Below are 23,041 nucleotides of genomic sequence, written 5' to 3' on the forward strand. Positions count from 1 at the left end.
TTTTCTTTGCCTGGGGAGATGCAAGGCTCTGGGCTCAATGAAATCACTCCTTGGATGTGCACCTCAGCTCTGGGGCTGGATCCCCTGTTTTCCCCTCCTGAGGGCTCACCTTAGGGAGTGGCTGCCAAGTCTGCTGGCTGCTGGATGGCAGGTATTCTTTGTTTACTTCCTGAGTTCCCTCAAGGCTGGGGGGCGGTGGGGGTGGGAGCGGGGACAAAAGTGGCTGCCACTGCTGATGACTGTGGCATCCTTCACTTACTGATATGGCAGGCAATATTTTATTTCTCGATGATAATGAAACTAAGTGGGTAACATCTACGTATGGAAGATACAGTCTTAAAAATTCATGGTGCAAGTGGGAAAATGAGGACATGCTGGCACATCATACAGTTTCTAAAAGTGAAAAATCCCAGAGTTCTCTTGTGGCACAGTGGGTTAAGGATCCAGCATTGTCACTTTTGTGGCACAGATTCAATCCCTGGTCCAGGAACTTAGACATGCTACAGGCACGGGGGTGGGGAGGGGTGGGGGAAATCCTGGTTTTTAAAAGTTAAAATTTCTAATTAATGAATATTAATTATTTATACGCAACATAAAAGTTACCACGTTAACCATTTTAAAGCATTTGAAAACGGTTTAGGGAGCTTTAGTGGCATTAGGGACTTCCACACTGTTGTGCAGCCATTGCTGCTGTCACTACCATCCATTTCTAAAACTTTGCCTCCTCCCCAACTGGAACTCTACCCATTCAACACCTAATTCCCCTTCCTTCTTCCCCAGCCCTTGGCAACTACCAGTCTACTTTCTGTCTCTTTGAATTGAACTCCTCTAGGTGCCTCATAGAAGTGGAATCATACAGCAATTTATTTATGAATTGATCTCATTTCCCTTATAATATATTCCAAATGGCTCAGGGTAATTCGGGGGAGACTATTTTAATATTTTAAACCTAAGTAATCATAATCAATATAACAGAAGCAGAGCAGGCATCTGGATAGAACCTCTGAGGGAAGCGGCTGTGTGTGGCCTGTAAAGCTCCCGGACTGACTCGACAGGCTTCTCTGGCTGGGCCTTGCGGAGGGACTGGACTTGTCTTCCTCCAATACCCGAGCCCAGCCAGTGCTCCCAGACTAGGGGTCCACGGGGTGCCACTTGGGCACAAGGACCAGTAGCAACTCTGGAACCAGATGATCGTGTGTGGTTCTAGTGAGAAACCTGAACCCTTACCGCTCGGGACTGGTAATCAGCCTCCAAGTGGGGTCTAGAGCCAGAATTTAATTTGGTGTAGACAGAAATGTGACCCCTATTCACATGGAGTTTTTAGAGCCCTCATACCATTATACATATATGCATGGCGATGTTGCTGCTGACTCCTTCTCATCCTTTTAATTGCAGCTTAAAAATACCCCTCCTCTGGAAAGCCATCCATGACCTGCAGACTAGATCAGGTTCCCTTCCGTGTGCTCCCCAGCCCCTTGTCCCTGTCCCACATAACACTTTCCAAAATGAAGGAAGGAATGGCAGTGCTGTTGGTTTGCCATCCTCCCCTGCTTCTCTAGTTCACCGGTAGAACCCCAGCACCAAGAAGTATCGAGTGTTAATTAATGTTCGTTGAATATCTCCTAAGAGATTCAAGACCAAAGTAGGGAAGACGTATGACAAAACTGGACAAAAACTTTTTGACAAGCGCTTTCTTGTTTCTCGTGGTGATTTTACATACCCCCTTCCCCAGCCTCACCCAGTGATGACTGTACTTCTTGATTTATACCTGTTATCCTGGTGTAGTTGTTAAGAGCACCCCCTTTTACTCTCAAAAATATCCCAGTTGCAATATTTTAAGCCCCCCCCCCACTTTAAGGCATCTTTCCTATGATATTAGCAAATAGTCAAGCCAAGAAGATGTTTTGATCAACATGAGATAGTCGTTGTTGACATAATGAGTAGCTATGATTCTAGCCAAGAGCAAGGGAACATGATGTTTTTGCAGTCACATTTGGCAAGCACATGGCAGGAATTACTTCACCACCACTCACCCTGTGACAACAGCACTTACCAGCCATGGCACCCACGACCAATTGGTCAGATTGAGAACTTTTCCTTCCTGAGGTTAGCCTGAGAAGCCAGCCCTCTCTAGGGCTTTTTGAGACATTAAGAGCATGTCTCTGGCCTGCCCATCCCTCTGTCTATGGAGACACTAAATTGAGGGCCGCCTTAACCTAGTAAACACCATCACGCAGATGTAGCTGGCATTACATCTATTACATCCTGCTTCTGCCACTTCCTGGCTGGGGGACCGGGCACGGTACCAAAGTTTTCTAAGCCTCAGTTTCCATACGGATAGGTTGAAGCTGAAAATACCTATCACATTGAATTGTTGGGAGGATGAAGTATAATTACCTAGATGAAGAAAATGGCGTAGAGGAAGCTCTGAACATAACGCTCTCTTCTCTAGCTCTCTCCTCTTTTTCCTGATACCTAAAACTGAAGTTTGAATTTCCGTCACCACGACAGACCCAGGGGAGAAATTTTGGGGCCAGGTTTCCTAGGATACCTCAAATTTCACCCCCTTTGGAGACCATTTTTGCATCTACTGATAAGGCTAGTCTTAAAGGTAGAAATTTGACGTGTATTTTTTGTCTACCCCTCCTTGACTGAAGGTGAACTGGTAGCACACACTTGTTGTATGAAGTAATGGAAGTGTAATCAAAGTGGTAGGTTCAAGCCTTTAGAACTCTTTTGTATCTCCAGATGAGATACAAAAAACATATTGCCAAGTTCAGTTTTATGACCCCCACTTTTCTATCCATTAGGACTCTCCAAGGAGTGGCCATGCTTTGTGGTTGTTGTGATATAATTGTTAATAGGGGTGGGGTAGAGTTGGAGGAACTCGATGACAACCTCCATTCTATGTTCATTAAAGGTATTTTGCAAGGTGGGTAGGTTGGGGGAGTGGTCATCGCAGAGGGACAGGGAAGGAAGATTCTTTAAGACTAAGACTCTAGTTTAGGACTCTTTCAACTCCATGGCAAGGGATGTGGGAAAGGATGGCTAATACGACCCCAGGATGATGTAGTGCTTTAGCGGGGCTGGCAAAGGATCCTGATCCCAAGTGGCCTAGTAAACAGCAGACCCACATGTACTGAAGTGACCATGTGGTTTTGCCTGATGACCTTAACACAAGTGAGTTGTGTGCACCCAAGTCCAGAGTGTCCTTCCAGAATATTCTGCTCTAAGACCTGGGCATATTTGTTAGGGTGAGACAGGGAGGGTAGGCTGTGAACTCAACTAATAGTAGCTGAGATTGAACTTTCAACCATCTCAGTGAGACCGGACCTCAGAATAAGCTTCAACTTTATTTTCGAAAGATAAAGGTAAGATTTTATACACCCTAGTTTATAGAAGAAACTTAAGTCCTACCCCAGAGAATTGTCCATCACTGAACTAAGGCCACCAATGTAATAGAAATATTGTTTCAAGTTGTTTTTTTATAGAGGTATGGTGCCACAAAGAAACAAGTATGAAATTCTAGGTTATGTAAGGGAATGTAGAAAGGATCATAGTAATTGATGTACTCTCAGAAAGACCTTTTATTTCCAAAGAAATACATCACCTTTTTTTTTTTTTTACCGGTATTAGAGAATGTAGTCAATTGCTGGCAGGGCAGATTGAGAACCTAGCACCTTGAAGTCGAAGGGCTTCTAATGTTTTCAACTTTGTCCCCTTTGCAAACTTTCTTGGATACAGATGTGCTTTCATTTCTCCTGGAAAACACAACAAAAGGAAGAACCACCATCTTCTTAAAAGGTGTTTCTGAACTCAAGGTCTCTTGGTTCTGTCTTGGCCCCTTGTAGAGATAAAGGGAGACGAGTCTCCCCTTAGCATCTTCGATTTCCTGTTATGACACCGCAGAACATGCTAACACTGACTTCTCTGCCCCTCGGGTCTTTAGAAACGCTAATGGGAAGCTTCCCTGTATGACAGTGTCTCTAGTTGAAAAACATACAAACAGAACTTAACAGGCTCACTTTATAGAGATCAGTGGATCAGTAAGATGAGGCAGGTGGGTGAGATGGAAAAGGTGACCATGTGTTTTACACTGGGGGGCGGCACAGCCGTATAGACAACATAGCAACTAGTGCTGAAATGTCTCCATGCTGCGCACTAGGCAGAGAGTTTGGCTAAATTAAGAATTTGTTTTGTAGATGAAATCTGTGCTGATGCCACCAATTCCATTAGATGGAGACCGTGTTAGCGAGAAGAAAAATAAAGTAGGTCCAACCATTACTGCTCAAGGAATCAGAGCAGATGGATCCGCTTCTGAACAGTTAACAAAGCACGAGTGGGAACAGGTAAGTAATCAAACTGATCACTGAAGTGGCAAAGAAGATGCAGCAAAGATGGCGTCCCTTATATGGATAGAAAGGGACTTCCCTTTCTAGACAGATCATATCCTTCTCTCTAAATTCATTACTATATTTTTAACAGCTTAATTGGAAATATTTAAATATCATATAATTCACTCATTTAAAGTATATACTTCAGTGGGTTTTGGTATATTCATGATTCTGTACAACTGGCCCCACAATCTATTTTTAGAGCATTTTCATCACCTGGAAAAGGTACTCCACACACCTACTAGCAGTCACTCCCTAATCTCTCCCCCACGCCACCACCATCCCTGCGGACTTAGGCCACCGCCAGTTTCCTTTTGGTCTTAGTAGATTTATCTGTTTTTGTACATGTTATAGAAATGGCCCCATATAGTATGCGATCTTTTACCTCTGGCTTCTTTTACTCAACCATAGCAAAAGAAATGCTTTGTGCTTTGGGTGTTGTATCTAAGAAGCCATTGCCTAACCCCAAATCATGACGATGTATTCCTATGTTTTCCTCTAAGAGTTTTATAGTTTTAGCCTTTGTATTTAGTTATCTGCCCCATTTTGACTTAATTTTTGTATATGGCACGAGGTAGATGTCCAGATTCAATTTATTGCATGTGGATATCCAGTTATCACAGCACTATTTGTTAAAAGGACTTATTCTTGTAGAATTTTCTTGGTACCCTAATCAAAAATCAATTGCCCATAAATGTGAAGGTTTAGTTCTAGACTTATTTCTGTTCCATGAGCTATATATCTATCCTTATATTAGTACTACACAGTTTTGATTACTGTAGCTTTGTAGAAAGTTTTGAAACTGGGAAGTGTGAGTTCTCTACCTTTTTTCTTCTTTCTCAAGATTATTTAGATTGTTTAGACTACTCTGGGTCCGTTGACCTTCTATATGAATTTTAGGATCAGCTTGGTATCCAAAAAGATGTGGCATTTTGGTAGGGATTGCCTTGAATCTGTAGATCAATTTAGTTATTATTACAGTCTGAACAGTATTAAATCTCCAATTTCATGTACTTGGGATGTCCTTCCATTTGTTTAGATCTTTAATTTTAACATTGTTTTATAATCACATATACTTGTTTTATTAAAATTATTCCTAATTTATTCCCACATTTTTTTATGCTCTTATAAATAGAATTGTTTCCTTAATTACATTTTGGATTGTTCATTGCTGGTATATATTGACTTTTGTGCACTGATCTCATATTGTGAGCCTTGATAAACTTGTTTATTCATTCAAATAGTTTTTAGTGGATTCCTTGGGACTTTGTAGATGCAAGAGCTTATTATCTGTGAATAGAAATAGTTTTGCCTCTTCCTGTCCAATCTGGCTGCATTTTATTTGTTTTTCTTGCTTTGTTGCTGTATCTAGAACCCCTACTTCAGTGTTGAATAGAAATGGTAACAGTAGACATGCTCATCTTATTTTTAATATTGGGGGGAAGCAACCAGTCTTTCACTGTTAAGTCTTTCAACTGTTCATTTGTGTATTAGCTACTTCATCAGATTGAGGAATTTCTCTTCTGTGCCTACTTTCTTGAGTTTTTTTTTTTTTTATCATGAAAGTGTGTTGGACATCATCAAATGCTTTTCCTGCATCTATTGAGGTGATCATGTATTGTTTGTCCTTTATTCTACTCATGTGGTATATGACATTAATTTCAGATGTTAAACCAACTTTACATTTCTGGGGTAAATTCTACCTGGTTATGATGTGTAACCCATTTTATATATTGCTGGCTTCATTTTTCTATTTTTTTCTTGGTGGATTTTTACATATATGTTCATGAGGAATATTGGTCTATAGTTTTCTTTCTTGTGATGTCTTTGGTATTTGTGTAAGATTGACTGCATAGGATGAGTTGGGAAGTATTATCTCTTCTGTTTTTTGGAGGAATTTGTGAAGGATTGAATTCTTCTTCAGATGTGTGGTAGAATTCATCAGTGACTCCATCAGAGTCTGGGCTTTTTCCTTTGTAGGCAGTTTAAAAGTTGATAATGCAGTTTTCTTGCTACAGTTCTATTCAGATTTTCTATTTCTTCTTGAGTGGTTTGTATCTTGGTAGCCTTGATAGTTGGTATCTTCCTTGAAATTTGTCCTTTTCATCTAATTTATCTCATTTGTTGGCCTCAAGTTGTTTGTAATAAATATATATGAAATATATATTAAAATAAATTGTTTAATTTCTATAAGTTGTTAGCGATGTTCCCTCTTTCATTTCTTTTTTCTTTTTTCTTTTCTTCTTCTTTTTTTTTTTTTTTTTTTTTGCCATGTCCACAGCATGCAGAAATTCCCAGGCCAGAAATTGAACTTGCACCACAGCTGCAACTTGAGCCACAGCAGTAACAATGTTGGATCCTTAACCCAAGAGATCTCCTCCTCTTTCATTTGTGAAAGAGATCTCCTCCTCTTTCATTTCTGATTTTAGTAATTTGAGTCTCTTTTTTTTCTTGGTCAGTCTTGCTAATGTTTGTCAATTTTGTTGGTCTTTCAAATAATCAACTTTTGGTTTTATTGACTTTTTTCTCTTGTTTTCTCCATTGTTTAAGCTTCTCTCCTTCACTTATTTCTGCTCTAATCTTTATTATTTCCCTCTTTCTGATTTTTTTAGATTTATTTTGCTCTTCTTTCTCTAGTTTCCTAAGGGGAAAGGTAGTATTGTTGATTTGAACTCCTTTTCTAATGATGCTATGAATTTCCCTGTAAGTACTGCTTTAGCTCCATCCCATAAGTGTTGGTCTGTTGTGCTTTTGTGTTCAATCATTTCAGAGTATTTTCTAATTTCCCTTGTGATTTTTTTCTTTAACCTATGTGTTACTTAGGAATGTGTTGTTTAATATGCATTTTTGTGAATTTCCCACATTTCTCTTACTGATTTGTACTTCATTTCAGTTATGGTTGGAGAACATACTTAGCATGATTTAAATCCTTTTTAAAACTTATTGAATCTTTTACGTGCACTAGCATGTGGTCTATCTTGAAAAATGTGCCATGTGCTCCTGAGAGGAAAATGTATTCTGCTCTTATCGAGTGGAATGTTTTATATATATCTTTTTTGGAAGACGTTTATAATAATTGGTTTGAAATCGTAGTTTGCTAATTTGACTTCTAATCCCCTCAAAGGCAGTTTCTATTGTCTGCTTATTTTTCCCTGAGTATTTTTTTTCTTTGCATGTCTTGTGATTTTTTGTTGAAAACTAGACATTTTAGGTAATATATTGTAGTAACTCTATTCCTCTGGTCCTCTGGAGCTTGCTTTTTTGCTCATTTCTATGTTCAGTGACTTGTCTGGACTGGTTTGGTGAAGTCTGTTCCTTTTCGGGGCATAGCCTCTGATGTCACTCCTGACAGGGTGCTGCCTTGGTCGTGAACGCAGTTTCCCTGACTACCAAGGAAGGTTGTAGCTTTAGCTAGGCTCTCTTCAGCTATCTCTTTCCCTGATTACCCCTTTAAGCTTTGGCCCATCTGCCTCTTCTTGTATAGACCCAGCTATTAGCCTTCACTAATTGCTAGCTGATTGTGCTGTTGTTTTTCCTAATGCCCTGGGGCTCACAAATAGCTCTACAATCTGATCCCATTAAAGCTGGACTCCGGAGTTCCCGTCGTGGCGCAGTGGTTAACGAATCTGACTAGGAACCATGAGGTCGCGGGTTCGGTCCCTGCCCTTGCTCAGCGGGTTAACGATCAGGCGTTGCCGTGAGCTGTGGTGTAGGTTGCAGACGCGGCTCGGATCCCCCGTTGCTGTGCCTCTGGCGTAGGCCGGTGGCTACAGCTCCGATTCAACCCCTAGCCTGGGAACCTCCATATGCCGCGGGAGCGGCCCAAGAAGTAGCAACAACAACAACAACAAAAAGACAAAAGACAAAAAAAAAAAAAAAAAAAAAAAAAAGCTGGACTCCTTTGCAGGGGGAGGGTGTTGAACATCTTCAAGGCTTATTCTGGCCAGAGGGGTTTTTCTCATCTATTCCTTTCCCTGATTCTATCAATTAAACTTCTAGCTGGTCTACTCTTGTTAGTAGCCATACTAGTAATACTAATAGCAAGCCCTCTTCTTATTGGTTACCCCCAAGAAGCCCCTGTTTCTTGATTCTGTACCCTTATATCTTGGTTGCTGAAAATGTTAAAGTGAAATGTGATTTCTGTTGTAAAATATAATCAATGTGGACAAAGAGAGCTGGGAGGGAAGCGAGAGAAGAGAAAGAGATAGTAAGAGATAAGTAGAATTCATCACTGGCTTGTGTATCCAAAGTCTTTTAAAATGAAGTAAGTATAAGAGGCATCTTATAGCAAGTAGGAAAGGATGCCTCCTTAAATTTTTTTTTTTTTTGTCTTTTTAGCTATTTCTTGGGCCGCTCCCACGGCATATGGAGGTTCCCAGGCTAGGGGTCGAATCAGAGCTGTAGCCACCGGCCTACGCCAGAGCCACAGCAACGCGGGATCCGAGCCGCGTCTGCAACCTACACCACAGCTCACGGCAACGCCGGATCGTTAACCCACTGAGCAAGGGCAGGGACCGAACCCGCAACCTCATGGTTCCTAGTCGGATTCGTTAACCACTGCGCCACGACGGGAACTCCAAATTTTAACATCCATATTCCAAAGATCAAAGGTTATGGTGAATAAAAAGGGTGATGCCCAAGAGATTATAGGTGCACAAGAAGAAAATCACGGCCTCTGGAAGCCTAGATGAGTAAGAATTACAGAGAGATGGAGCCTTAAGAAGTGTGAGAGAGGAAACCAAGAGTCATTATTCTGTAATAGAACCTCCCCTCACCCCAACAATATGTGAGGCATCTTACAGACTCGTTGTACGTGACTGGAGCTGACACAGGGTATAATTGACCAGAATCTCATTCCCAATATTTTAGTAATTTCAGTTATGCCTTTAATTTTCTTTCCTCAGTTCCCAGTATATTGTAGACATGCACACTCTAGTTAGCTAGAGTTGAAATTTCCTGATAGAAACTAATTTCGCAGTTACTTTATTTTTTAATTTTGATGAACTATGTTGCAATAAAAAATCATAGGTTATTTGCTCCATGGAAGTGCATGATTCTTGGCAGAGTGCTCTACTTTAAATTTTATCTTATGTTCCCCAAGATGTGGGGCCTATATGGATTCATGTAATAATAAGCAAACATGTTAGGTGAGAAGTACTATGGAAAAAACTAAAGCTAGAACAAGGTTAGGGGAAACTGAGAACTGCAGGTAGGGGACAGAGTTGCAATTTTATTTTATTTTTTATTTATTTTTTTATAGACTTTTTTTTTTTTTTTGTCTTTTTGCCATTTCTTGGGCCGCTCCCGCGGCATATGGAGGTTCCCAGGCTAGGGGTCAAATCGGAGCTGTAGCTGCCAGCCTATGCCAGAGCCACAGCAATGCAGGATCTGAGCCGCGTCTGCGACCTACACCACAGCTCACGGCAACGCCGGATCGTTAACCCACTGAGCAAGGGCAGGGATCGAACCTGCAACCTCATGGTTCCTAGTCGGATTCGTTAACCACTGCGCCACGACGGGAACTCCCAGAGTTGCAATTTTAAATAGGGGAGTCAGCTTTATTGAGAAGGCTCCCAAAACTGAAATGGCTTTTCTGCAGTCACTTGGCTAGTCACTGAATGATAAAGCAGTATTAGAGCCCAGGTCTATGCATGCTCTTTTTAAAAAGGGAATGATGGCTTAAGAGTGACAGGTGGTCTCAAGAAGGAAGTGAACTAGTCTAGTCTCCCTTCATCCAATGAGGTGAGGGATCAACAAGGAGTAGGCATCTAAAGAAATCTAGATACCCGGCGGGAAGGTTTGGGCTGAACACAGCTTTTAAGACAACATGTTCAAAAGCTGCAAGGAGGACAAATAACTAAGGGAAAATACAGAAGAATAGTGAATCTATAGTATTAGTGTCTTAGAAAAAAAGCATTTAGATACATCATCCAGAGCCATTCTCTCTCCCCTAAAAGCACACTTTTGGAAACTGGATTACTTAAAACTGTAGACAAGCATGGGACACTTCTTGTAGGATTTATTTTGGATTTAGGAGGTTTAAAGGCGGAAACACAAATAGATTTTTGTTGACCAGGTCATATAAAAGCTGTCATTCCGTAAAACCTTTCCAACTTTTGGTTTGAAAAATTTCAGGAAAGAATGTTGTAAATAATTATTCTTTCATGCACTTATCACCCCAAAGGCCCTTGCATTTCAGAGGAGAGGATGTTGTTGAGAGGAAAGAGATTGCCTCTGCTGCAAAATTTGTTTCACCAAACAAAGGGCCCTTTATTGAATTTTTCATTTGTGAGCCTCAGAGTTAAATCTATCTTGTGGTCACAGCCTGGGTCAGCGGAGTCAAGTGAGTGAATTCTGGACAGAGAAAAGAAATGCAGAATTCATAGAATGGATGATTCTGATGAAGCTCACGCATATAAAACTGATACCCCTTGTGACTTTGAGTCAAAGAAAATTGAATGTTAGCTACATCTTCCTTGTTTCATTGAGGAGTCAGCTAAGGCCCAAATAGGTTAAGTGATTTGTCCAAGGCAACACAGGTGACACTTGAAGAGCTAAGTCCATGGCCAGTGCTTATTAGAGTTCAATAGAGTCCCATCATATGTACCTTTATGTAGAGTTCGACTGTATACATATGGCAAAAAGGAGGAAAAAGTATAAAATTTTAGTTTTATTTAATTTATCATATGTTATACATTATCACATATATAAAATATTCACACATCCATATGAGTGTATAGGATTGTACATTCAAAATCATGTGTACTGTGCTTTAAGAGTAATTTAAAAGCTTTTCCAGGGGTAATTTTGGCTATAAATGACTTGCATCTCATGTAGAATTTAAAACTACATCCCAGAGTTTCCATCGTGGCTCAGCAGAAACAAATTTGACTAGCATCCATGAGGTCGCAGGTTCAGTCTCTGGCCTCACTCAGTAGGTTAAGGATCCAGCATTGCCGTGAGCTCTGGTGTAGGTTGCAGACACAGCTCAGATCTGACGTTGCCGTGGCTGTGGTGTAGGCCGGTGGCCACAGTTGCAATTCGACCCCTAGCCTGGGAACATCCATGTGCTGCAGGTGCGGCCCTAAAAAGACAAAAAACAAAACTGAATCCCCTTCCTCCTTATAAAACACACCATCTTATGTTCTATGTTTTCTCCTTCATTACACTAGAGGTCAAATCATGTCTCCTAAACATGAATTCATGGTGTAAGAACCAGATATGGCTCAGTTTCTAATGAAAGTGTTATTTTTGTCATAAACACCAGCAAAGTGAGTGCCATTGTATTTATTTGTAGGGTAGGGCTGTGCCAGCGTTAGAATTCCGTGGAGTTAAGGAGACTCCTGATCTGAATCTACTTTGGGTGGTTTTAATTCTCACTGCAGTCAGTCATCAAAAAATCCCTTATCTGCAGGTGTCTGGCACGTGCCTGGCACAGGGTTTCTCTGGTTCTGACGAGGCGCTCAGCCTTCCACAGCAGCTCTCCTACCACTTCTGTCCGCTCCACCTCACTGTCTTTCCCCCTCGCTCATTTCTAGTTCCCATTCAGTACCATCCAGTCAGCTTTAGTGGGACAGTCACTCTGTTCTTCTTTTGAAGATCTGATTCGGACCCACTAGAATAACGGCACAGCTTAAAATGCATGCTTCTTCATGCCCCGCAAAGAAATATGTGGAAAATACAGACCTTAGAATCATAGTCCGTTAGAACCGTGAGATTCTTTACAAGCCATCCGGCCCCAAAGGAACGTGAGACCCAGAGACGCTTCTGAAAGTTGCATAGCTTAAGCTACAAAGCTAGTTTTTCTGTACTGCTGCGGGAGCTCTTACAGGAGATGTTTAAGTAAAGAAACATTGTATGTAGATCAGAGCTACAAATAGGGAGCCCCCAGTTTTTTACAAAAACCTCTTAGACACTTGGGTCTTGGGTCCCGAGCGTCGTGTACCCTGCATGTGCATCTCTCAACCCTCAAGGGAAATGTTATGCTAGTCACATGCTTGTGGATTTCAGAGGCCACAGTGTAGAAACAGGTCAAGGGCTAAATGTACTGCTAAACTGAGAATGTATTTATCTAGGGGATGCAAAAAGTGAAGGAGATGCTTTAGAAGATATTCCTGGATGAACAGTTGTCTGTGTTTGTGAAGGGGAAAAGGCTTCCTCATGCTGTGGACTCAGCAGGACAAAAACCAGGCCCCAGACCCCGGCTGGGAGACCTACCTTATCTCTTTGAACATATTAAAAACACCAAATGTTTGTTCATTGTGGGGAGCTACTGACTCCTTTGAATGTGGCAGTGAAGTTCTTTTTAAGAGAAAAGACCTTGTAGATTTTGCAGTTATGAAACAAATGCGATGGGATTTTTAAAGGGAAAAAAAAAAAAAAAAAAAAAAAAAAAAGCCCAAGGGCTGCTTCTTCATGATGACTAAGTATTGCTGCATTAGTTATTGGGGATGAGCAGAAAGACACGGTGGTGGCTATGGGCAATAATATTATTCTGCAGGTTCTCTTGTGGCATCTCGGGTTAAGGATCTGGTGTTGTCACTGAGGTGGCTTGGGTCACTGCCGTGGCATGGGTTCGATCCCTGGCCTGGGAACTTCCACATGCCATGGGCATGGCCCCCAAAAATTTATTCTCAAAAAGATTTATGGAGGAGGTGAGTACAAAACAGTTTTGAAGGAGGAATGAGAAATAGTAAGACTTTGGCATCGCTGGAGTTCGTATCTCTGGAAAAGAAGTTGGATTCTAGAAAGATAAACTCTGATTTGTAAGTGGCAGCCTAATCTGGTTTGTTGTTTCAAGGTTGTGGATATCCTGTGGAGTGATCCCCGCGGCAAAAGAGGCTGTTACCCAAACACAAGTCGAGGAGGGGGCTGCTATTTTGGACCAGATATTACCTCCAAGATTCTTAATAAATACCAGCTGAAGATGCTCGTTAGGTCTCATGAATGTAAGCCCGAAGGGTATGAGATCTGCCATGATGGGAAGGTAAGCTGACAGTGTTGGCGACATCAGCACGGTCCCTCACCCTCAGAGATACTTGGTTTATTTCCCTGATCTTCCCCAATCCCAGAGATAGAAGCTCTGACACTAGACACTAAGGACACACAAGGAGAGGTTTTGTTCTGTGCACAAGGCGAGTCTCCAGGAGTGGGGTTAAGAATGTACTCATCCCCAAGAGTGCTCAGTGGGTTAAGGATATGGCATTGTCACTACAGCGGCTCAGGTCACTGCGGTGGGGCAGGTTCGATTTCTGGCCTGGGAACTTCTGCATGTCGTGGGTGTGGCCAAAAAAAAAAAGCAAAGAATGTCCTTATCCTCACCCAGCACAGAAAGGCAGCCGTGAATCCAGCTTGCTCTCTTTCACCCATTGCACTTTCCCTGTGCAGAGCACAACCATAAAACACACTTGCTTTCACTTACTGAATAGGTGATTGATAGCAAGTCCCTCATAGGCAGTTTCACTGCAGCCATTAAAGTGGAAGGTGTTGCACTTCTTCACTGGTGTCTGAGAGGCTGGAGAGATGAGGTCTGAGGAGCTGGTTTCTTGTCCCGAGTTGTCCTGGGATGCCCCCATTTCTCATAGGGAACTGCAGTAATTAAAAAGAATACCAGGGAGTTCCTGTTGTGGCACAGTGGAAACGAATCTGACGAGGAACCATGAGGTTGTGGGTTCAATCCCTGGCCTCACTCCGTGGGTTAAGGATCTGGCGTTGCCGTGAGCTATGGTGTAGGTCGCAGATTCGGCTTGGATCCCATGTTGCTGTGGCTGTGGTATTGGCTAGCAGCTGTAGCTCCACTTGGACCCCCAGCCTGGGAACCTCCATATGCCGCAGTGCGGCCCTTAAAAAAAAAAAAAAAAAAGGAATACCAGGAGTTCCCTTGTGGCCCAGTGGGTTAAGGATCCAATGTTGACTGCTGTGGCTCTGGTTACAGCTGTGGTGTGGGTTTGATCTCTGGCCCAGGGAACTTCCACATGCTACAGGCACGGCCAGAAAAAAAATGGAATACCATATTGTGTGGGCTTTCCTTCTTCTATTTCAACACTTTCACTTTTTAAAACTGTTAGTTCATTGGAGGTTCATACTAACAATGCCAGATGGTTAAAGCAGGTATTATTTTGGGTTTCTTTGTAATAAGGAAGCAGAGAGAAAATAGCAGTGGCTTGTGTGAAGTGACATACTTATTAGGGCAAGACGGGGCCTCAACCAGGTTTCCTGTCACTGAGAAGTATTACCCTCCCATCCTCCTCCAAGCCCCCAGGCATGGTTCCTTCCCAGCAGAGTGGTCTGGGCCCATATCTAGCCACACTTTCTGTGACCTTAAAGCACTAGTTTGTGTGTGTGTGTGTGTGTGTGTTGGGCGGGTCTGAGCCCTCTAAAGCAGTCAGCTACAGGCACTGTGATACTAGACAGGTTTTATTTTGAATGCTCGAATATCACAAGGGAGGAAAATAAAGGCTTTATTACCCCCTTGCAAAATTAGAATTTGCAAAACCGAGCATTAGGGAGGATTCTAAGGTATGGAACTAAAATTGTTCACAGGATTGCAAGGCCATGCACTGTGGGGATGAGTGGCTAGAAGTTAGTACTCCTGGAGACACTGATTCAAAAGCCTTGTTTCTCTTTGATAGAATCACAGGAAATCCCATCAGACTTGGATAATTTATGTGGATTTTGAACTTTGATTTTTGCTTTTTAAGAATGGAGCTGTTTCTGATTTTACAGAAGGATCTTTTGAGAACCAACTCTGTGCGAACCTGACGCTGTTTTTCTTTCACCAGGTTATCACTGTATTTTCTGCATCTAATTATTATGAAGAAGGAAGCAATCGAGGAGCTTACATCAGAATGAGTTCTGGTACAACCCCCCGATTCTTCCAGTACCAAGTAACTAGGGCAACGTGCTTGAGGCCTCTTTACCAAAGGTGTGTATGCTCTAAGGAGGTTTCTGACTTCTGGTACTGGTGGCCAAGGAGATCCATCCTAGTGTGTCGAAGAGCAATCACCAGAGTGATAAAAACTACTTTATTGGTCACTCATTGGTATAAACAACATGGAAAGAGTTCCAGAAACTAAGCAGTGACTGTGCTCATATTGGAAACCAGAGTAGCAGTTTTCAATGTGTACATCTCTCTCTCTCTCTCTCTTTTTTTTTTTTTTTTTTTTTTTTTTTTAAGGGCCGCACTGCGGCCTATGGAGGTTCCCAGACTAGGGGTCCAATTAGAGCTACAGCTGCTGGCCTCCACCACAGCCACAGCAACTTGGGATCTGAGCTGCATCTTTGACCTACACCATAGGTCATGGTAACGCTAGATCCTTAACCCACTGTATGAGGCCAGGGATTGAACCCACACCCTTCTGGATCCAAGTCGAGTTCGTTACTGCTGAGCCAAGACAGGAACTCCATTATACATCTCTTTGTTAGATAAAGCAGTCAGCATCCATGAATAGTCCCTAACTGAATGTAAGCAAGGAAGTTCTCTGTACCCACCTGGTCCTGTAACCTCCAACCTTCTCTGTCCCCAGTCAGCCCGGTCTGCTCTTGCCTCTTTGTCTCTTCTCTACCCGGAAGTGTATATGCCAAGAGTTGAGTGTCTCTCCATGGGATGGCATTCATAGCTTATCTTTCTTTTCTCCCTTTGACATTATCTTTTTAGTTTTTTGTTTTTTGTTTTTTGTTTTTTTTTTTTTTTTTTTTTTTTTTTTTTTTGGTCTTTCGTCTTTTGAGGGCTGCACCTACCTCATATGGAGGTTCCCAGGCTAGGGGTCGAATCGGAGCTACAGCTCCCAGCCTACGCCACAGCCACAGCAACGCCAGATCTGAGCCGAATCTGTGACCTTCACCACAGCTCACGGCAACGCCGGATGCTTAACCCACTGAGCGAGGCCAGGGATCGAACCTGCAACTTCATGGTTCCTAGTTGGATTCGTTTCTGCTGTGCCACGACAGGAACTCCAGTATTTTTTATCATAAAATGAAAATGTTTACTGTTAGTAAGTGAGACAAAACTAAGGTATATATAGAAAATATCAATGATCTTCCCTCCTATGACTTCTCAGTAATTCTTTTCCCCAGAGGCAACTGAAATTATAGCCTGGAAGGAACCCTTCCATCCTCTTCGCCTTGCTCCTACAAAAATAGACAAGCAATTACTCATTCATTGAATTTTTAAAATGTTGAGGACCTGCTGTGTGTCAGGCACTGTTCTAGGCACAAGTGGTATTGCAGTAAACAAAAGAGGCAAGGAGTTCCTGTCGTGGCTCAGTGGTTAATGAACCCCACTGGGATCCATGACGACGTGGGTTCGATCCCTGGCCTCACTCAGTGGGTTAAGGATCCAGCATTGCTATGAGCTGTGGTGAACGTTGCAGAGGCAGCTCAGATCTGGCGTTGCTGTGGCTGCAGTGTCGGCCAGCGGTTACAGCTCCGATTCGACCCCTAGCCTGGGAACGTCCACATGCCGTGGGTGCAGATCTAACTAACTAACTAAATAAATATAAAAGAGGAAAAAGTCTTTTCCCTCACCAAAGCATATCCCAGTGAGAGGAGAAAGGCAGTGAACAACATACATTTTTTTTTTTTTATCTTTACAAAAGATAGAATCATACTGCACACTCTTCTACAACTGACTCTTTTCCTATGGGTTGTGTTGTGAACATCATTCCAAGTTAGTACATATAGACCTAACTCACTTTTTCTAGTAGGTACATACTCTTCTGTAGTATACATATACCATAACAATTATGGATAACTAAATATTATTCAATTGATGGCCATCCAGATTGTTTCTAGGGTTTTGTACTTAAAAAGTAATACTATAATAAACATTCCTATGTGTGTGTGCATATATATTTATATATATATATAAAATCTGTAAGTTTTGAGTGCTTTTTTTAATATAAGATTTCAAAAATGTGAGATTTATATGTTTAAAATTTTGCTAGATACTCCAAAAGAGTTGCAACAGTTAACGGTGTAGAGAACAATATATCAATTTCTCCACATCCTCATTAGTCTTAGATATTATTACCCTTCTTAATTTTTTTTTTTTTTTTTGGTCTTTTTGCTATTTCTTGGGCCGCTTTTGACAGTTTGTAACTTTATAGGCGTTTGTTTGCTTCATCTAGGTTATCTAATTTTTGGTGTACAGTTGTTCATAGTAGTCCCTTATGATCCTTTTTATTTCTGTAAGGTCAGATGTGATTACTCCTCTTTCATTTTGATTTTTCTGATTTGATTTGATTATAGAAATTTGGGTCTTCTTTTTTTTGGCCAGTCTAGCTAAAAGTTTGTAAATTTTATTGATCTTTTCAAAGAACCATTTTTTGTTGACTTTCTCTGTTGTTTTTTATTTCTCTATCTCATTTACTTCTCCTCTATTCTTTATTATTTCCATCCTTGTGTTTGCTTCAGGTTTTAGTTTACTCTATTTTTTTCTAGTTTTTAAAGATAGACGTTATGTTATTTATTTGATATTTTTCTTTTTTAATATAGGCATTTATAGGTATAAATTTTCCTCTAAGCACTGCTTTAGTTGCATCTCATATGTTTTAGCATGTTGCCTATACATTTTCATTCATTTTCAAGTATTTTTTATTTCTATTAAAGTATTTTTTATTTCTATTATGATTTTCTTTGACCTGTTGCTTATTTAGGTTGTGTTGCTTAATTTCCTCACATTTGTGATTTTTCCCACTTTATTTGTTATTAATTTCTAATTTATTTTTTTGTAGTCATAAAATATATTTTGTATGGTTTTAATCATTTTAAATCTATTGAGATTTATGTTATGGCCTAACATAAGTTCTATTGTGGAGAATGTTCCATATGTGCTTTGGAAGAATATTGGCTGTTGTTAGGTGGAGTATTTTATACAGATCTGTTAGCGCTAGTTGGTTTATAGTGCTGTTCAAGTCTTTTCTGTCCTTTCTGTTCTTATATCCCAGTTGTTCTTTCTGTTATTAGAAGTAGATTATTGAAGTCCCCAATGATTATTGTTGAATTGTCTGTTTCCCCCCTCAATTCTGTCAGTTTTTGCTTCATGTAGTTTTGGGCTCTGTTTTTAGGTTCATATATTTTTTTTTAATAATTGTTTTTTCTTTTCCTCTTGACTGACTGGTTCTTTTATGATTATAAAATCTCTCTTTATCTCTAGTAACAGCTTTTGTTTTAAAGTCTATTTTATCTCCTGTTAGTATGGCCAGTGTAACTATGGTTGCTGTTTGCATGGTATTCCTTTTTCCTTCAAACTCTTTGCATCTTTGTGTGTCTCTTGTAGACAACATATAGTTAAATCTTGGTTTTTTAATCCAGTCTCACAAGTTCTGCATTTTTATTTATTTAATCCATTCACATACAGTGTTATTACTGATATGGTTGAATTTACATCTGCCATGTTGCTTGTTTTGGGAGGTATGTGACTCATAAGTACTCTGTTTCTCTGTTTCTCCTTTATTTTGAATTTATTTTTATAAGTGGTCTGAGGCAGATCCAGACATTTAGTTAATTAAGCTAGCACCATTTTTTAAAATTGGCCTTTTCTACTGAATTTTAACACCTCCTTTGTCATACATATTGTTCTCATATATAGTTCACTATATTTATGAAATTTCTATTATATTCTACTCATGTATGTATCTGTCTTCTCTTATGTCAATACCTGCTGTTTTGTTTAAGTAACTTTCAAGCTCATTCCAGTATCTGCTATAGCAAGTCCCTCTTTATTTTCCTTCTTGTCTTGGATGTTCTCAGACACTAGTTATTCATGTGAATCTTTGGAAGAAAAAAAAAAAAAACCCACCAGTGGTATACTTTTAAAATTTCACAAAACAGGCACACAAATACGGTATAAACACATTCACCACTTAGTAATATGTTATGTGTGAAGTTAGGTAATTCAATTAATGTAGAAACTGGTACGTGGCAACAAAGCATGTTAAAATGAAACAGAAGGAGTTGCCGTTGTGGCTCAGGGGTAACGAACCTGACTAGTATCCATGAGGACAGAGATTCAGTCCCTGACCCCGTTCAGTGGGTTAAGGACCTGCATTGCTGTGAGCTGTGGTGTAGGTCGCATACACGGCTCGGATCCGGCATTGCAGTGGCTGTGGCATAGGCCAGCAGCTATAGCTCTGATTGGACCCCTAGCCTGAGAACTTCCATATGTTGTGGGTGCGGCCCTAAAAAAAAAAAAAAGAGAGAGAAGAAAAAAAGAAAGGAAAAGAAACAGAACAGGGTGATTTATGTAACTTTCACCTAATAATTGTTTTCTTAATATAGGGTGAATGCTATTGAAAGTAGTGCCATCAGGATGTTAAAAGAGAGAATGATTTCACGAAAAACTGACCTCATTCGTGCTTTCCAGCTTCAAGACCGCAATAAATCAGGTAAAAAATTATGTAATGCTTACCATTTTATAACATATCAGGTTACATACAAATGTGCTTTAATTTTCTTTGCTTCTTTAAGATTACAGTTTTATACTTTACCAGCCAGGAATGATAGAGATAAAAATAAATATAATCCATTTTATGCTTAGAAAAAAGCATACTTCTCCTTTTCAGTAAGCTTCTTTCCACTTAAAAAAACAACAACCCTTAATTAGACTTCAGGTAGTATCATCTCAGACTAGATACTCTAGAAGGCCCTCCTATTTAAGAAAGAGCTAGATTCTAAAGGATACAGACTTCTAATGCATTTGCTGTCCTCACAGTAAGTAAGATAAATCTCTAGGCTGCATTTCCTCTCCCCATTAAAGAATTTTTGAAACCAAATATAGGATCATGGAGCAGCAAGCAAGCACAAAAGGCTAGATTGTCCCGGGGAAAATGCCAGTATTAGTATAGCAGTCAATCCTGAGACTAATCCATAGGATGGGAGAAAGATAGATAAGCTGAATTCGAGACTTCCAACATTAAGCCTAGACCCTCAAAGTGGCTAAAATAGTCCTAGGTCTATAATGCCCCTGACTCCTGGCAGGCAAATGCAAATCCATCTTCATGGGAAGCATCCCTAATTTTGTCCACTAGTATATCCAGAGATTAAGATCAACTAACATGGGCTCACAGCCAAAGATCACCAAATAAACAAGGAGACAAGCTACTATGAGTGAGAATAAGCAGAAACAATAAGCAAGAGATTTAGTTTCCCAAGGACCTCAGATATTGGAATTATCAAATACAAAATAAAAAATTACTAAGAAAGAAAATGTTTAAGAAATGAAAGATGGAATCGCAAACATTCCTTTGAAAATGATTTAAAGAAGAACCAGTTTGTCTCCAAAGAAGACATACAGATGGCCAATAGGCACATGAAAAAATGATCAACATCATTAATTATTAGAGAAATGCAAATCAGAACTACACTGAGGTACCACCTCCAGCCAGTCAGAATGGCCATCATTAATAAGTCTACAAATAGCAAATGCTGGAGAGGATGTGGAAAAAAGGGAGCCCTACTACGCTATGGGTGGGAATGTACATCAGTACAACCACTATGGAAAACAGTATGGAGGTTCCTCAGAAAACTAAATATAGAACTATCATATGGCACAGCAATCCCACTCTTGGGCATATAGCTGGACAAAACTTTCATTCAAAAAGATACATGCACCCTATGTTCATTGCAGCACTATTCGCAATAGCCACGACATGGAAACAACCTAAATGTTCATCGACAGATGAACAGATTAAGAAGATGTGATAAATAAACACAATGGAATACTACTCAGCCATAAAAAAGAACAAAATAATGCAGTTTGTAGCAACATGGAGGGAACTAGAGACTCTCACACTAAGTGAAGTCAGAAAGAGGAAGACAAATACCATGTGATATCACTTATATGTGGAATCTAAAATATGGCCCAGATCAACTTATCTACAGAACAGAAATAGTCTCCCAGACATGGAGAACAGACTTGTGGTTGCCAAGTGGGGGTGGGGGGATGTAGGGGAATGGATGGGGAGTTTGGGGTTAGCAGATGCTAACTATTGCATTTGGAGTGGATAAGCAATGAGGTCCTATTGTATAGCACAGGGAACTAAACCCAATCACTTCTGATATAACATGATAGAATATGAGAAAAAGAATGTATGTATAACTGGGTCACTTTGCTGTATAGCAGAAATTGACAGAACATTGTAAATCAACTCTAATTTAAAAAAAGAAGAACCATTTTGGAGTTCCCACTGAATCCGACTTCGGTGCCTTAGATCACCGTGGAGGCAAGGGTTCAATCTCTGGCCTGGCACAGCGAGTTAAAGGATCCAGTGTTACCACAATTGCAGCTGAGACTCAGTCCCTGGCCCAGGAACTTCCATATGTAGCAGGCGTGGACATAAAAAAATAAAGAAGACCCATTTTAATTTTATATAGATATAAAAACAATTTGTTAAAAACATAATGTGTGGGTTAAACAGAAGATTAGACACTGCTTAAAAAAAGAATTAGAAAGATTAAGAGTTATGGATAGTAAAATGAGGAAGTTTAACATATGCTTAATCAGGGTTCCAGGAAGAGAAAATGTAAGAGAGAATATATTTGGCATGATGATGGCTGAGACTTTTCCAGAAATGATGACTCAAATTCACAGGTAAAGAGGAACAATGATTCTCAAATAGGATAAATAAAATTAATTCACACTTACACAAACTTGTGGTAAAACCGCAAAGCACCAATAGCAAAGAAAAAAATCTCTTTTTTTTTTTTTTTTTTTTTTTGGCCATGCCTATGGCATGCAGAAGTTCTAGGGCCAGGGATCAAACACGAGCCACAGCAGTGACAACATTGGATCTTTAACCTGCTGAGCCACCAGGGAACTCTGAGAAGATCTTAATAGTAGGCAGAGGAAACATATGGCTACAAAGACAATTAGAATGACATGAGACTTCTCAATGTTGCAGTGGAAGCCAGTAGGCAGTGGAATCTTATATACAGATAGTTCCCAGTTTATGATGGTTTGACCTAGGATTTTTCAACTTTAAAAGGGTGTGAAAGCCATATGCACTGAGTAGAAACCATACTTCACATTTTGAATTTTGATCTTTACCCACGCTAGCAATATGCGGTACAGTGCTCTCTCATGATGCCAGGCAGTGGCAGTGAGCCCACAGCTCACAGTCAGCCACAAGATCACAGGGGTAAACAACCAATACACTTAACAACCATTCTGTACCCACACAGCCAGTCTCTTTTTCACTTTCAGCACAGTATTCGGTAAATTACATGAGATATTCAACACTTGACTGTAAAACAGGCTTTATGTTAGATGATTTTGCTCAACTGTAGGCTAATAGAAGTGTTCTCAGCACATTTAAGGTAGGGTAGCCTGAGCTATGCTGTTTAATAGGTTAGCTATATTAAATGCATTTTTTACTTATGATATCCTAAACTTATGATAGATTTATTGGGATATAACCCAATTTTAATGAAAACAAAGTTTAGAAAAAGATACATGAAAATACTAACAAAAACAAAGTGGGAACATCTCTATAATATCAGACAAAGTAGACCTCAAGGAGATATCTATTATTTGAAATATAAAAGGATACTTTATAATGGTAAAATATTCAGTTTTCCAATTGAATCCATTCTAAATGTGCATGCACTTATTAATAAAGCCTCCTTCAAAAATATGTAAAACAAAAATG

At 40.2% G+C, this 23,041-nt stretch overlaps 1 protein-coding gene across 12 annotated transcripts in view; it reads left to right on the plus strand.

Moving 5' to 3' along the window:
• The window catches only part of PPEF1 (protein phosphatase with EF-hand domain 1), a 139,317-nt gene that overhangs the window by 107,417 nt on the left and 8,859 nt on the right, over positions 1-23,041 (plus strand). For all 12 annotated transcript variants that reach the window (XM_021080644.2, XM_021080646.2, XM_085008658.1 and 9 more), the window contains 4 exons: positions 4,203-4,349; positions 13,195-13,380; positions 15,176-15,318; positions 19,674-19,780. In XM_021080644.2, coding sequence (XP_020936303.1) covers positions 4,203-4,349; positions 13,195-13,380; positions 15,176-15,318; positions 19,674-19,780 — 583 coding nt within the window. The remainder of the gene's footprint in view (positions 1-4,202; positions 4,350-13,194; positions 13,381-15,175; positions 15,319-19,673; positions 19,781-23,041) is intronic.

The sequence above is a fragment of the Sus scrofa genome, chromosome X, assembly GCF_054392235.1.
Source record: "Sus scrofa isolate SSC_HxYL_T2T_F1_AM1 chromosome X, Sscrofa_HxYL_maternal_Yorkshire_Landrace_v2.0, whole genome shotgun sequence".
In the NCBI taxonomy this organism is placed as follows: domain Eukaryota; kingdom Metazoa; phylum Chordata; class Mammalia; order Artiodactyla; family Suidae; genus Sus; species Sus scrofa.